General features: G+C 36.1%; 1 protein-coding gene across 3 annotated transcripts in view; it reads right to left on the bottom strand.

Annotated features, from left to right (window-relative positions):
- The window catches only part of LOC149777448 (uncharacterized), a 70,342-nt gene that overhangs the window by 45,441 nt on the left and 6,913 nt on the right, over positions 1–17,988 (bottom strand). For all 3 annotated transcript variants that reach the window (XM_089942080.1, XM_089942081.1, XM_089942079.1), the window contains exons 3-4: positions 12,098–12,153; positions 9,332–9,964 (exon numbers count right to left, since the gene is read on the bottom strand). In XM_089942080.1, the coding sequence (XP_089798206.1) occupies positions 9,332–9,964; positions 12,098–12,153 (689 nt within the window). The remainder of the gene's footprint in view (positions 1–9,331; positions 9,965–12,097; positions 12,154–17,988) is intronic.

Raw genomic sequence — 17,988 nt, forward strand, 5'->3', positions numbered from 1 at the left:
AGAGGGAATGTTGATGACTTCTAGAGTTTTTAAAGTCTCAGCAAATCTGATGAAAGATCACCTCATTAATATACATGAATGTCACTCATAATGAAGCACACAAGAAATGTTGAATTAAGAGTTTAATGTTGTTTTTTCTGAGTTTATCATGGTATAAACTGTCAGTTGCCAACTCACACAGCAAATAATACCCGAAGGGCATTATGTAAGCTGTGTGAATCGGCAACTGACAGTTTATACCACGATAAACTCTGAAAAAAAAGTTAAACTGTTATAATTGAAATTTCAATTATTTGTTATGTTATTTTGTTTGCATCATTAAAAGACAGAAATATTAATTGAGCGTAGTAATACCTGTTTGGGGTTTTCTGTTATGTAGCTATTTATAGCACTTGGGATTGTCATGCTTGATTGTAATAAGGTCATCATAATACCAGTCCTTCAACCAATGGAAGCCAAATTTATTCAATTCTTTTTTATTTAAATTGTAAGAATGTTTTTTTCCTTTAATGCTTACTTTGTTTCTGCCTTCAATGGCAGTGTTTATCTTATGCTGTACTCATGACAATTTATAGAAGTGGGTATTCTTCGAAAAGTAGTTCTCCTTACAGTTCATACAGAAATAAACGCAATTCATTTTGATCACGTGGCAACATTCTGACCAATGGAAATGTTACTTACCTTTACCCACTACTGGCATTGCAATTATCATATGTTGATATACAAAATCTGATAATTTTGATTAGAAATATGACCTTTACAGCGTTCACATATTTATTCAATCAAATTAAAGATCATCTCATTATTATGCATGGCTGTCACTCATAACTAACTCATCCAAGGTTTTAATGATACAAAATTTGCAAATCGGATCAAAATCTGGTAGGAAATGAAGCCTCTAGAGTGTTCACAAACAAATACTGATGGGTGGATGGACGGATGATCGACATATGCAGGTCTATATTATAAACTCACTTGGCTTTGAGTCTGGTGAGATAAAGACATTCATCATATATTTTGACTTTTCTTGCAGCAAAAGTTCTAAAAGCCAACTGCTGCAAAAGTTGGAAATCTTGACAAGAATGGTCTCCCATGGATTAAAGCAGCTGTAATAAAGCCTGTCAATTGTCTTTTATTAATGGAGTGAATGTGCACAATCTCAAAAGAATTAAACTGCAGACTAACTGAAATTTGCTAAAAGGTTGAAGAAGTCTTTCTTCTTGCCTATATCCTCCCTTCAACTACAATGAAATATTCTTGAAATTAGACATGACTGTGACCGAAAGAGATACTGAAAGAAGTTAGCCTTTGTGATAATGAGGCTTTATGTCTCCATTCAAACCAATCAGAAAAACTATGCATTCCCCTTTTAAGCGTTCATAGACAGATCCATGAGCGGTTGTCTACAACAGGTACAGTTTCAACTTAAGTCTGATAGGTGTCAAGATATTAAGTCTGTTAGGTCAATGAGACTTCCTAGAATATGGCAGACTTAAAGTATGGCTGCTGATCATGACACAATTTAACAAATCCCAAACCACAAGGCAGACATTTGAGGAACTTGTTTATTTTGCCTCCTAATGTAACTACTGACAGTTGATTTGTCAGACAAAATGAAAACATCCTTTCTGAATACCTCCTGGCACAATAAAAAGACATTTCCTACAGCCTTCAACTCTAGGAAAATAATGTGCAATGAGAGTTCCTGAAAGAGACAAACTTCACGCACTTCTTGAAAGAAGAACAGGAGGTGGGCACTCCAGGTCATCATGCTGGCATCTGTGTAGATCATGATTTCCAGCAAATGATCCTACAGCAAGGTAGCTGCCATAATCCAAGTGAAAGCAAAGCAATCCACTGCCTCATATTCTTTATCTGCCTCATAAACTTTATGTAAATTTATTGGGATGAAATTTATTCTCGGAGTAGTTGATAGACGCTCTGAGATGATTTGCAACTCCATGTCTAGATAAAGAAATGTGGAGATGGAATTGTGCAAGATTTGTCTCTGTTTACAAGGTATATAATGCAAAGCAAATGTAAAGCAAAGGATTTCATATCTTGTTGAAAATCTGCTTGCACAGTGCTTTTGTAGAATCTGTTAAGATGGTTCAATGCCAAGGATGCAAAAGTTGTTCTAAAGTGTGACATGCCTGTTCATGATTATCTTGACAACCAAAAGACTGAGAAAGAGCAAGTGGTTTGGTACTTGAATGTGCTGGCTGAGATCTCTGATGGTTGCAGCTTGCAACTGGTCATGAAAACTAGTAAGAGTGAAATCACGCTGACTTTGTGATGTGAACAATTTCTACAACCCTCTTTTTAAGGAGAGAGTGTATTTCTTGCTGTAGAATGTCAGCTCTCTACAGGTTTCTCAGGACAACTCTGAGCTCTTGGCAATGGAAAGGGGTCACTGAATGTAATCTGGAGATGATTTGCAAGACCCAATTATCATTAAGGTCTCTCCCATTCCACGATAAAGAATTAAAAGTCTTCTCCTCAAAAGGATGTCAGAAAAGGTCATCATGCACATTGTGTCTTTTTTTCTGGGATAAATAATAGAAACAGAAGCTGGATCAAAATTCATTCTTATCTCTGCATGTTTTTTTCATTGGTGGTTCTCATAAACGGGGTCCTCACTAAGGAGTTTTTCCTCATTAGGCATGTTGAAGAGCAGTCCAGCCGACTGACCCTCAAAATTTAGGGTTGTGATCTGGGTCACTGGATAAGTAAGAACTGGCATCTTTGACAGCCTGTTTCCTGATCTCATTTATGTCACCAAGGAATAGAAGTTTGAAAGATAGCAGTTGTATTATGCAGCTTACTTTGTGATGATTTCTCCATCACTATCAACATGGATAAAATTTAACTTTTTTTCTAGGAGCTGGAGGTTAATGGATGCAGATGTGGTAGTGAAGAGAGCTGAGCAACCCTGCTGTGCAGAAACCATATGTGAAACAGCATCGTCTGTCAATGGTGTTCTCTATATAGGAGTCTCGGCTGTGCCCATGTTGCCAAAGAGACAAAGCTACAGAGACCTGTTTCAGCCAATAGAACTACAATACTGAGAACCAGTTGTTGCAGTGTCCAGGATGGCCTTTTGGCCATACACACAAAGATAAGTTTCAATATTGCCAGAACAATGATATCCTTGACTGGCATGAATGTTTTGTAGAAGTTTCATGGGAGTCATCAAGGCAAAAAGAAAGGCATGTTGATGCTTGGATCCTAGAGGTGCCTTTTAAAGCACTGTAGCATGACAGTGAATCAATCAGACAGGGAAGCTGCTTGGAAGAAAGCTGGTTTTTCTTGGTTAAGAGATCAAGTGATGCATGAATTATGTATGACAGCACTGAAAAAGCAGGACAGAACCTGAGGCTTAGGTTGAAGACTTCTTTCACTGATGCATGGAAGGCTGAGTTTTCTCTGGACATTACTGGATCAAGGAAGAAGGTGCTTGGGAGCATGAGTTTTTTATTTAGTAAGAGTGGCATAACAAAGAAGCGTCTCAAGATGAGACTGACTAAGCTTAAGAAGAATATTATGGATTTTGAATAAGGCTGAGAATATGTTTATACTTGGACATACAAGAAAGGTATCATATTTCCAGGAAATGGGAGTTGTTGCAACCAATATTGGATCATGATGTAGTTGGTATTGGTGACAGCCCCAGTACTGGAAAGAGTAGAAGAATGGTTCACTGAATCCAGTGTTTGTTATGTTTGATATCCACAACAGAAATGGAGGTGAAACTAACATGACCTGATTGCAAAGAGTGTCTGTGCCAAGGGTATGGGACTAGGTATACTGGAAAAGCAGTTCACCATATTCACTCCCACAAAAAAGAAGGCAATATGTTGAGATTGTACTGTATCTGGAGGAGACGTAGTCCTGGGCTATGGTCCAAGAGCGGGTTGATGTCTGGTCCAAAAGTCTGCTACTAGCTATCCAGGAAATGATCCACATAGCCAGTGATGGAATGGGGTTGAGAAAGTCCCTGATTTAATGTCTGTATTTGTTTATCTTTCCCTTATAAGATCAAAACTGTATGGACAACCTAATTGGCACCATAGTGAAAGCTTCAGGTTTGCCAAAAATATGACAGGTTTGATATTTCTCAAAAAGTGCACAGTCCAGGAGAATGAAATCTTACACCAAAAAGTATAAAATAGGTCCACAAAATTCTGAAATATAGAAAATTGAAAATTAAATCTGGTTGTTTTGTCTCGATAATTTGTATTAATCTCTTGCTTGTAAGTAAATGTGATGGCTGGCCAAACAGATAGTTCAGATAAAAGCTATATGTCTACCACCTGTTGGGTGGATGGGAGAGACATAATATCTGTATTACTTGGAATAAATGATCATTTACTTTAAATAACCTACATGCAGTCTGTAGAGTACAAAGACATTAAGCAATGAAGGAAGAATGAGATTTTGTCAAATAATAGCTTGAGTATACTACCATGAGGTAAGAAACTCAGAAAATTACTGAAAATTGATAAAAGGAAACAAAATGGATGGTATCTGGCACCAATCCCTCTATCCAAGGAGAGATTACTCTTGTCTCAACTTCCGATGTGTGAGCAGACAATTTTTATGGACTTAAAATATCAGAAGATATGGTGAATGTCATTTTTAGCTTGGGAGGGCTGCATTTATGAGGCAGTGGATTTACTACCAACATATTTGATTGGGTAACATATCTGAAGAAGATTCTTCAAGACAACACTGTCACATAACTGGAAGGTAATATTTCTATCTCACTGTCCAAAGTCAACACTGTCACATGACTGGAGGGTAATAGTTCTGTCTTACTATGCAAAGTCAACACTATCAAATGACTGGAAGGTAATACTTCTGTCTCACATTCCAAAGTCAACACTGTCAAAAGACTGGAAGAGGGTACATGTGTCTCATTCTCTTGAAGTTAACACTGTCATGACTGGAAGGTAATACTTGTCTCACATTCCAAAGTCAACACTGTCAAATGACTGAAAGGTAATATTTCTGTCTACTAAGTTAACACTGTCACATGACTGGAAGAGGATACTTGTGTCTCATTCTCTTGAAGTCAACACTGTCATATGATTGGAAAGTGATACTTACAGGTACACAGAGCTTTACAAGTTAAGTTAATCAATGCCCAGGATAAACTTGAAATCAATTTAGGCAAGACAACAAAATTAAAAGAGAGAGTAGTCATGTTCAGTTCCTAATGCCTCATGATCTGAAAGTTTTATATTATGCAATATCCATTCTCTACATATAACTACCTTTATTTCATGTTTATGTGTAATGCATTCTTTAAATACGTAATTGCCTGCCAATTCCTTCAGCTGTCAATCCTTTATTTCAAATAATATAATAAGTCAGTCATTTCCATCTTGTAGTCAATGGCACTCCTGCCAATTCCTTCATCTGTCAATCCTTTATTTCAAATGATATAATACATCAATCATTTCCATCTTGTAGTCAATGACATTCCTGCCAATTCCTTCATCTGTCAATCCTTTATTTCAAATGATATACTAAGTCTGTCATTCCATCTTGTAGTCAATGGCACTCCTGCTAACTCCTTCATCTGTCAATCCTTTATTTCAAATGATATACTAAGTCTGTCATTCCATCTTGTAGTCAATGGCACTCCTGTCAACTCCTTCATCTGTCAATCCTTTATTTCAAATGATATACTAAGTCTGTCATTCCATCTTGTAGTCAATGGCACTCCTGCCAACTCCTTCATCTGTCAATCCTTTATTTCAAATAATATACTAAGTCTGTCATTCCATCTTGTAGTCAATGGCACTCCTGCCAACTCCTTCATCTGTTAATCCTTTATTTCAAATAATATACTACGTCAGTCATTTCCATCTTGTAGTCAATGGCATTCCTGCCAACTCCTTTATCTGTCAATCTTTTATTTCAAATATAATACTACATCAGTCATTTCCATCTTGTAGTCAATGGCATTCCTGCCAATTCCTTCATCTGTCAATCCTTTATTTCAAATGATATACGTCAGTCATTTCCATCTTGTAGTCAATGGCATTCCTGCCAATTCCTTCATCTGTCAATCCTTTTTTCAAATGATATACTAAGTCTGTCATTCCATCTTGTAGTCAATGGCAATCCTGTCAATTCCTTCATCTGTCAATCCTTCATTTCAAATGATATACTACGTCAGTCATTTCCATCTTGTAGTCCATGGCATTCCTGACAATTCCTTCATCTGTCAATCCTTTATTTCAAATGATATACTAAGTCTGTCATTCCATCTTGTAGTCAATGGCACTGTCAATCTCACATTTTTCATGCAGACATGATAATAAAGCAAGATTTGACATATAGTAAATAAACATTTGTACTAACTTATCAGTTATATTTTAATCACAATAGTTGTATGCATATGGGAATCGATAACTTTCAAGTCCTAACCTAACATGGACAGTATTTAAGGTGAAATATGGATGACATGGAAATGGAAACAGACATGTAAGTGGACACAACACTCCCCATTAAAAAGCTAAGACTAAATTCCTTTTTATTGCAATATTTCAATGTTTTCTTACTGGATTTGACACTTAAATCTGCATGAACAATTGAATTTTAAGTGGAACGTTCACTGATAAAGAAAACTGTTATGATAACATGGATAAAATTTAAGTTAACAGTTTTGTTGTTTTCTTAGCTGATACATTTTCTAGTTTAAATATGGTCTTGTACCCACCAGACATCTGTCAGAACATCCAACCACTTCCAAAACCCTTATCTACCTATCCATTTATCCATGATATTAATTTCTAAATATCTTAAAGTTAACACTGTCACATAACTGGAAGAAAATATTTGTGTCTCATTATCTTACAGTTAACACTGTCACATAACTGGAAGGAAATATTTTTGTCTCATTATCTTACAGTTAACTATGTCACATAACTGGAAGGAAATATTTGTGTCTCATTATCTTACAGTTAACACTGTCATGTGATTGTAAGGCGATACTTATGTTTCACTATTTAAAAACTGAAACAAAAGGTGAGCCAAAACAGAGTTCGTGACGCTGGAAAAGAGAAACTAAAAGTTGCATAATAAACTAATAAACTGTGTTACCAGATTTTTTTTTCACGAGCTACTATCTGATTTGAAAAATTATCACACCTCGCAAAAGACTTGTAATTAATTGAATACATGATGGCGTTAACATAGAGACAAAGATATCCCAGCTGAGGGTTTAACAGTACACAGTGTTTCAGCCAGCATTAAGAGGCATGGCACCCAACCTGTATGACAATGCTATACTTTGAGCTTGTGGATACCGTGAATGAGAACAAGCAACTTCGGTGAAAAATGACATCTTTTTTCTCTTCCTTTCTAAAGTCAGTTTTCTAATGGAAATACATTAAGACGAAGACAGTATACAAATTTAATATTGTAAGCCAAGTCACTGTTATAAATTATAAAGTTGTAATCTATGTGGAACAAAAAATATGTAAATTATGCAAAGAAAAAGGAAAATTGTACTCTCTCTCCTCTGTGTGTGTATGTGTGTGTTTTACAAACTTAAAGTGTAGATCTCTGCATGGATTTTATTGTATATATTTTGTTTACATAAGTCAACATTTCTGCAAGTAAGGTTATGTCCTATAACCTATTCGTGTAAGGGTCTGCAATTAAGGAAATTTCTTATCATCTATTTGTGTTAGGTTGTTTAAGCTAATGACATACGGCATACAACAGCAGTATCCCAAACTGTAAATGCTTCAGTTCTGGCCAGTTATTCTGCTGACCACACACACACACACACACACACACAGAGTCATGTCCTGTTGAATGCAGACCCATGTTTTGCAGTTGGCATTGCTTCATGGAGTGACACAGTAGCTAACACTACTGTACAGACCACTTCATTCTTTTATGATTATCACAATTAATCTTCTAGCTAATAAATATTTGAAATTGTTGAAATATGTAATTTATCATTTAACAAAATAATTATTAGTTTGAAAAGAAAAATAAATCAAAGAGAGAAATATTAAATGAAAGCTGGTACATTAATAGGTGAAGATGAATGAAAAACACAGCTCCTTCTGGATAAACCAGATATTAGAAATGTCAATGTTTTTATGAATTACTTGATAAAACTGATCACAATAATGTAAGCATCTACAGAAAAGTGGTTAGTGCAACATAGCCTAAAAATATTTTCTTGTTCTTTTTCTAAATCCTTTTTAATCCCATCAAAATGTTTTGTGCAACACAGATTTCTAGGATGTGGGGACATGCTATCACTCGCTTAGAATGATAGGTTCAATCACAGTGGATTTGGAGCAGAAATTAATTAAAATTAAATGGTGAATTGCAGCATTCATTCCATTTTCTAAAACTTAAGCCAATAAGTCAACCAAAACGCACTAAAATTCATATTTGTAAGTTCTACTTTTGTTTACCTTTGTTAAATCAACCACACAGATAAATTATGTCCCCTCCTTTTATCTCAAAATCAAGGAGAAATTTTGCCCCTAAAATTGAAGTTCAAGGATAGGTCCTATTTGGCCTGCACTGATATCAAATCATTTATCAGTGTCACATCAACTTTTCTTGCATCTTAGGTGGCGCTCACCAGATAATATGTACTTTTGAGAGAGTGACGTATGTAAGGTGAAGTAGTTCGCACTTAAAACATGCACAGTGGAGAGAATGTTTGCATACCTCTATGCTACATTAATGTAATGTGGATGATATTTCTTTTGGATGTTGTACTTTTAGAAATTTTACATGATTTAAGCACGCTGCTAACTAAAATGACTGCTCCCTTGTGTTTAAAAATCAGTCTGAATTAGTCTAAAGTACACTATACATAGCAGCTATTAAAATAGGGAAAATGAATTTTGCCAGACTAGACAATACCAGCTTCTGAAAGTGCAATGAATGAATTACCAAATACATAAAATGTAAAAAAAGTTATCGGCTCTTTTTTTACACAATTTACCTCTGAAGTTCAGGAAGTGAAAATGACCAAGTAGAGCTAGCACTTTTTTGAAAGGTGCACATTTGAAGTAAGGCCAAGCTGTATACTCTATAACCCATAGTACACCCATCAATCATACACCAAAATAAAGGGAATTAAAGGTTCTTTGCATTATACCTAAGATATACAAGGTCTTTTTTAAATAGCCAGTATAACCAGTGAGGAAAGCCAGTGATATTCTTTTTCTTTAAAATCCTAACCCTATGCAAAATGCGAAACTGTATAGCGCCACCTTAGCAAAATCTGACGAATAATCAGCCTGCAAAATGAACATCATGAATTGTGAATTACAGTACTTACTTGTCTAAGTGAAGAAAATAATCTTTGTTCATCAACACAAGGGGACGAACTTCTGCGTCTGGAAACATTCTCCACAGATGAGGGCGAAACATTTGTGTAAGAATAGTTATTTGGTTGTCCACCTGACCCTGTCGTCTGCCTGCTATCACAGGTAATGACCTCCCGCTGCAATGGACTTCCTTGTCCCATCAATTGCTGATTTAGATTCCTTCCGTTTTCATTTGCTTTTCCTCTCGGTGGAGTGAATGCTGAAGCTCTATTTTGTAATAACTCTGCTGTCCCCAGTCGAACAGCAAGTGACCGAGATGAGACTGGTGACTCTTTCCCTCTGCTTGATAATGGTCTTGAATAATGAGCTGATGATGTGGCCCGTTGTTCCCCAGACCTAGTAATGTCACGAGGCTTTTTCTGAGCCTTTTGTTCCCCTTGCAGAGTTAAGCATTTATCGGGTGTTCTCTGTGCTTCTTTTGGTACCAGCTGGGATGATCCCAGCTTTGAAGAAAATTGACTTCGTGGAGACCTTTTATCAGTTTGAGACATGGTTCTATCGGACGAAGAATGTGACTGATTTGCATTACTGTGTTGACTTGTTCTGGTAAACGACTTCGTAGATGGAAGAGGAACTTTGGTTCCCTGTTGTTAAAACAATAGCAAGATTTAGTGTGTGTGTGTGACCTATTTATTCACTGTATAATTATGCTGGTTTATATGTTTATTATCGTTAGGATTCAAAACGACCCTTATGAATTTTAAGAGCTTAATTCATCAAAATAGCTAATAAGCAAATTAGCTGATACCAGAGTCTCTGTTGAGGACATTGGCTGAGAACATGTTGCATACTAGGGGACACTTTAGGTACTCATTCACAGAATCCAGTATCCGAGTATATCTGGGATCCCAGTCCTAGGATCAAATCAAAATTGGTAGAAAGTAAACGAGTGTAACTCAAAAGCCATTTTCTACTGGGGTTGTCTTCAAAGCAGCAAGCAAAATAAAAATCACTCATATGCATATAAATGATGGAATTATTAGGTAAAAAATGAAATTCTGAAGCTTCTAAACCTGCTAGTTTGAGCCCTGAGTCACCCAGCCAACCCGTACCCCTCAAACAAGCAATGTTTTCATGAACACAAAAGACTATAGCAACCATAAAACCTAAATGTGAAGATTGTATGATGGACAGATATTACCACTGTTACTGTTAGGCAAAAGATTTATAAGGAACGACAACAAAAGTCTTTAATTTGTACATTCATTATATTAATTACTGATTAATTACGAAGGACACATATATGAAAGAACTGCCTACTGTATAATGAAACCTTTTCTTGACCTCCAAATGAAACCATTCCTAACTGTGAATGAGTCCAGTCCTGTGTCAGCAAAACTAGTAGGCTAATGAACCCTTTCCTGATTTAGTCAAAGTTGGCCCATGTTGATTATGTTTTGTAACTGCCACAAAAGTCGAACTGTAACACATGTCCCTGTGTTTGTGTAACTAACTATACAGTGACTATCAGCAACTAACTCAGTGTATAATGTACAATAAGTTATGAAGTTTAAACTTACTGCTTTTCAAAATTTGCATCTCCCAAGAAAATGGTGACAATTCAAAGGCATTCACAATAAGCTTAATTTTTACAAATCATACTCTTCAATGAATAAAACAGAGAATATGCATATAAACATAATGCAGACAGACTTTTCTTTTAATTCAGGATAAAAACCATCATTTTGTACAGGACTATCCCCCACCTATAGAACATCCAACAAAAAATAGCTAGTTAAGGATTGGATACCACACTAATACTGGGGCCTTAATCAACATCAACAATGGTCACCTGCACACTTCTTGAAGGATATGCAAATGATCAAGAATGAGTAAATATTTTCTAAACATACCACACAATGAGATTTTAAATCCCATTTTTCACTGAATAAGAATTACAGAGGCATAGAATAAACAAAACCACAACAAATATTTACACAACTTGACATCACATATTTTGTTGCATCCCACTAAAGTCTTTTTTTATATTTAAATTTTGTATTTATTTATTAAAACCCATGATAACTAGATCATGATACTGTAATAGAGGACGGCTATAATGTTGCTCTAAGCTGCTGCAAGCATCCACTGAAATGGCTAACTCGCCATCTAATTAAATATACAATAAAGTTATCATCATAGTTTTATACGTTTTGCACTTTGTGGGATTTAACACCATTTTTCAGCACATGATACATGGCAGTCAGTACACTTCATCAAAAAAGAACCCCAAAAGACCCTGGGAAGAACCATCAACCCACAGGAAGCTACTGACAAGCTTTCTCATATACCCTTATTGGCTGAGCCAAGAAACGAACTCACATGGACAGAGGTATGATATTTTGTGATCTGTAAAGGCGAGTTCCTTAGATTATTTGGTCCCTAGGACTCCCTACGATTACAAACCTGAAAACTTCTCTGTAATTGTAAAATGGATATATAATTAGAAATGTTCATATATATATATATATATATATATATATATATATATATACAGTAAAACATGTCTTGAGAGACCACTGCTATGAGAGACCGCCTGTCTTGAGAGACCAGGTTCTCCATGTACAGATTTAGAGATTATATAGTGTTATAACCTGTTATGAGAGACCACCTGTCATGAGAGACCATTATGTTTTGGCAGAAGGGGTGGTCTTTCAAGACAGGTTCCACTGTATATATAAAAGAACACATTGGACTAATAAGTACTACATTTATACCTTGATTGGTGTACTGTGGACTGGAATATCCTCAGTAAGTGGGATAGGTATTATTCCTGAAAAGAAAGGCAAAAGCTTCTAATATCTAATAAATCATAAAATATTCATGAGTTTTTAATGAATTTTCAGGGTTCCTCTTTGACCCACACAGGAATAGTCCATTACTCCCACAAATACGTGACAACCTGCTTGGGTTTCCTCATTTGTTTCTTAAAGTGCTATATAAAAATAGCACCGGTACTGTCTGTGATGAAACCTAAAAAATCCATAAATTTAATTAGACACCTGTCATCAATGAGATAGTTTCGTTCACAAATAACAACACAATATAAGCTTTGATAATAAGCAAATCACACTGTTGCTGAATATATTGGGAGCAAGAAACATCTAAACAGGTTAAAATGGATTTGGGAGGGGGTGTGTACAATAATTGTAAATATGTAATACCTATTGTCAATATTGCGTAGCTTACCTTACCCAAAATCACTGGTCCAGGTGCATTAGACAAAAACTTGTGGGACATCAAAGTGAGGTGGGAGAAGCAAATCTGGCAATAGCGACAGACATGTATTACAAAATTAAAATCTGTCTTACACCCCTCTGCCCCAATTACATTTTGATATCAGTAATATGATATGTGTCATTATCGCTTAATTTGCCAGTGCAGTGAAAATACGCCTTCAGTCTGCAACAATAAGGACAATGGTAGCTGGACAAGAACATAGAGAGCAGAGTGAAATTGCCAAAATCTGGTTTTCATAATACTCACAAATAAATAATGAGTTTGACAGGTTCATGAGGTTGTCGTTGTTGTCGGGTTTAACGCCATTTTCAGCACAAGATAGGCTATACATGACAGCCAGTATTAATGGTGGAGGAAGAACCTAGGAAAAACCCATGAAAGAACCACCGACTTACGAGAAGCTACCGGCAAGCTTTCTCACATATCCACATTGGCCGAGCCCGAGACTTGAACCCATGCAGACAGAGGTGAGATGGCAGTGATCCATGATGGATAGCGCTTTCGACCACTTGGCCACTTGGGGCCCCTGTTCATGAGGTAGCAATGATTCAAACCTCATAGACTTTAATTTTATTAAAGAAAGCTTGCTCATAGTATGTGACTGATAAGCTCCAGGGATGGTCCTGGCTTTTAAAAAGCTGTCGCCCAAAAAATCGCCAACCTCAATATTTTGTCGCCAATTTTCAAAAAGTGTCGCCAGAACAAGTAGTGTACATTTTTCCAAGTGTTAATTTAGTCTATTAATGTAACAGGCAATGAAAATTACAAAAGATGGGTTTGTTAATTCTTTAATTACAACAAGGATTAACAAAATGTTACAGTGTTACATGAAGATCCGTCGCAATTTTAGGGCTGCCCACTTGTTGAATGCAGTTTCAAAGTCTAATTTTTCACATCTGTACATGCTGATTCTCATGAAATTCTCGAGAGATGAGATGCAGAGTTTATTTCTGATGTCAGTTTTTATGAGGTTCATCTCACTGAATCCACGTTCACAGTCCACAGCACTGACAGGTGACACTAGTAGTCTATCAGCAGCCCCCCCCCCCCCGGCTAGCTTCACAAAGCTTGTAGTGAATTGCTTCCAAAATCCCACTGAATGCTGTATAAATTTTCTCAACAAACAAAATAGGATCTCCATTCCCACGAATGAAACTTACATGAGTCAACACCTGGCAATATTGGACAGTGTATATAAGCATAAATTCACACCCAATTTAGAGATTCTTTCACTCTTGTATTTTGAGAAATAAATAATTATTATTAATTATGCAAAACTGGTTGTTGTTTTTTTTGTGCTATTTCTTGTTTCGGAGTTTAAGTCTCAGCAGCCGTAACACGGATTGATGGCAAAAGGAAAAGATCAATGAGTAAAATGCTGCACTGGCGACAGACATAATTGTGATTGAGATTTTTTCCATTTGCTTTGTATTTATACACAGTAGTCGGTACTTCAAAGGTTATCAGTTTTCTATGAAGGTTCAGCAAAACTTGTGTACTGGTATATGTAAAGGAAAAAAAACAAAAAAACAGAAGATTTAGCCATTCAATTAATTGTATCTGTTCTATTTGCGTCTTCAGAAGTCGGTCAGTTGTAGGTATAGTTCGGTAGCATGATTGACTGTATCACAGCATACAGTACTTAGCCCAGATGTCAGCATAAGCAGATTATGATGTAACAATGCACTGTAAAGATGGAGCTGTCAATACGAACAAAGGATTGTTTGTGTAACAGATTGATTCCAATGCATTGCTTAGTCAAGTTTGTGGCTTCCTTTCGTTCTCCCTTTTAATTTATCCGGTCCAATTCTATCATTGTATGTACAAATTAAATAACCAAAAATTCTGTCGCCAAAAAAATCGCCAGATGGGATATTTTTGTCGCCAATAAGGAAAAAAAATCGCAATTTGCGACATTGGCGAAGCCCAGGACGATCCCTGAGCTCTCTCTTGATCGTTCAGACAATTCATCTAGAAATAGTTGATGCTGAAATATCAGCAGAGCCTTTTAATGGAAAGAAAAGATGCTTCCTACCTTTGCTATTCCCTTTAGAAGAAACCATAAAGAACCCATGAGCCCAAACAGGACACATGAGTCAACCCTGATCAACCCTAGCACAGATATGATAGAGACTGTGGATTTCTATAGAGGAAGGATCAACTTAAGGAAGCTGGGTTTTTTGGTAAAAACCTGGCTGGCAATGGAGAGAAAGCAAACTCATAATTCCAGTTGAACTGTAAACAAACATATTAGACAGAGCATGAAGTTCTTTCCTCCATCTCAAAGAAACTAAGGAGAGCAGAACAACAGTCTCATGGGTAAAAATCTCAAAAAGCTCCACCCAATTCATGGGGGTAGGGTATCCAAGACCACAACATGCACAAAAGATTCCATCTAAGAAATAATGAGCAGAACACTGGTCTCTGCAGTGTATAATAGATGATAAGGTCTCCACTTGGCATCACAGACCTAGCACATGGACCATCTCCTAGCCTGAACAATGCGCTTAGCAACTTTGCTAGAACACTTGTCTTTGTGGATCAGGATCAATTGAGAAAGCTTCCTGAATATAATCGAATGAGAGTCAAATGAATGGATGCTATCTGTGGTCAAGCATGAACATCAGCAATACTTAACTGGAGTATCAATGACAATGTATATAGTGAAAACAGCAAAATGGAAAACAATTATAATAAATAAAAAGGAGTGGAATGTGATATCAATTTTCATTAAGATGAAATATAATGGTGTGCAACCACCTGAACACACTAAAAGAAGTGACACCCATTGCCAGTCTAATATAAACACAGCATTAGTTGATGAATCATAAAATCAGATGTTCCCTAAATAAAAGAAACAAAGGTCACAAGCAAATCAAGAATGACTAGGTTGACAATACCTACTCAAGAGTCCATACAAAACCAAATAGAGGGTTTTCAGAAGGTTTAAAAGCAGAAGAGTCATATGACCCTTGATGCCAGAATCTCAGGAGTCAAAATGAAAATCTCAAGAGTCAAATCTTAAATCTCAATAGTTATTAGTTTTAGATGGTCATTAACTCATAGCTGGGATTGTTTCTTATTCATAGAACAAACTGATTTCTTGTCTCATGTTGAATAAAGTGAAACAGACAGACATGGCCAATACTAATTTCTGTATAAATCTTTCTCCTTTTAATAACATTCTGCTTCTCTGGAGTCTGAGGGATGTATCTCAGAAAGAGACAGAAAAGAAAAACATCTTCAAGTCACTCAAATTTAACAGTCCAAAAATACATCTAATACATGTATAACAAAATTATTCCATTTCATTATTTAACCTCAAGTAATCCAAAGCACAAAATAAATTATTGAGTGTAACGTCCAGTAAAATTCTTACTGAAAGATACATTAATTAAAACAAATAATTTTTTTGAAGTTACATAAACTAAAACAGATGAGTTGCCAATAAAATAATAAAAGATTCTCCACTAACCTTTGACAACTGACTTAACCAGCCACCATATTTTCCAGTTTTGTCGAATTTATTGGAATTTGATGAGCAATCAAACAACCACTGATATCTAATGAAAATGTAATCCGATCAAGTCTTAATTGATTCCCTCTTCTTCCAACCATCATAAACGTCAAAAACAATCTCAAATAAATCTAACCTTAATTCAGCTATTCACACCTAAGCATGATGGCAGTGACCTGATTGCATAAAGATTTTAGATATGTACAACATTACTGACAGAAAAGGTGTAAAAACAATAGTCTAGTAAATGTCAATCACTGGTACATAGAAATTTACACTCAGTAGTAAATTATGCCACAGACAAGGAAAATCAAGGATAATTAAGACTGTTGCTCAGGCCCAGACCAACAGGCATCATAAAACACACAGGTCAGAGCTTCCATGATCCAGAGATGAGACATTTTTAAATTCCAAGCAGCAAAACCTGAGTTAATGTACCTATTACAAACCGTGCAAATATAAATACAAACAATTGCTAGTTTTAAAGTTTCCAAAACATTCTCAACTTTCGATTTAACGGGGAAGGGGGCATGAAATTTATATTATACGGATGAGGGTAATTTCTGTCCTGGAAATAATAAAAAAAATACAAGACACTAGCAGGCATCAGATAAATTTCAATGCAAATACAAAGGACACTAGCAGGCATCAGTAATTTCAATGCAAATACAAAGGACACTAGCAATTTCAATGCAAATACACATGACACTAGTAAGTGTCAGTAATTTGAATGCAAACACACAGGACACTAGCAGGCATCAGTAATTTGAAGGCAAACACACAGGAGACTAGCAGACATCAGTAATTTCAATGCAAATAAACAGGACACTAGCAGGCATCAGTAATTTCAATGCCAATACACAGGACATTAGCAGGCATCAGTAATTTCAAGACAAATGTCTGCAGACAACTGAGCAAACCACAATATTTTTAAATGACAAAATGTACAATTTTCAGCTGGCACTCTAAGTACCTACAAATCTTCAGCAGTTTCTGGGTGAGCTACTTTAAAATTTTAGTGGCCATTTTGAATTTTAAGTGAACAAGCCCATATAATGAGAGTAGAAATCAGTTGAGTGGGGAATTAATGGTAGAACATGGCAATAAGCGAATGTCTTAGTTAAAAACAAATTATAAAGGCAACGATAAAGAAGCATATGCTTTTTTCATAGTACAATCAAAATCTGTCTGTCTTGTATTTCAAAATGGATTATGTTGTTAACTTGAGCTTACAGCAATATGTGCATCAGGAAAGGTACAGCACCTGGTTGGGTTTTAAACAGAAGAACTTTTAATAGAAAATCAAACTTGGAGAAGACAGGCATTCAAGGACCACAGCGTTTTAATATGAGGGCCACAACTCTTTAACTCATTAACCCCTGGCGTCACATTTACGTGTCAAGAGGTAGTAGCCTACTGCCTAACTCTGTAGTGTCAAGGTCATATAAGGTACACTAAAGTGGGTGGTATTATAGAAAGGTAGACAGATGTAGCTCTACAATAATACCAAATAATCTGCATGTTTTGGTTGCATTACAAAATACAGAGGGAAAAACCTAATTTTGTGGACCAGATTTTTTTCCGCCCAAAAATCACCCATAGTCGGAATCTGATTTTTTGTCCGGATTTTAGAATTTTTGGCTTCAGAACTAAGGCAGACCGGTCTGAACTGCACACCGAAAGGCGAACCTTTGCAAAAAGTAGGATAAGATGGGCATTTGGAATAAAGAGTGGTCTCAATACAAAAATGATGGGTCCGTTAGGCAAATTTTTATATAAAAAGTCCAACTTTTACCATTCTGCTCATGTGCGAGCAAAATAGCCAACGAAAAATGCTGTTTCTAGCACAAC

This window comes from Sinohyriopsis cumingii, chromosome 18, assembly GCF_028554795.1.
Source record: "Sinohyriopsis cumingii isolate HCF-2022 chromosome 18, ASM2855479v2, whole genome shotgun sequence".
Taxonomy (NCBI): Eukaryota; Metazoa; Mollusca; class Bivalvia; order Unionida; family Unionidae; genus Sinohyriopsis; species Sinohyriopsis cumingii.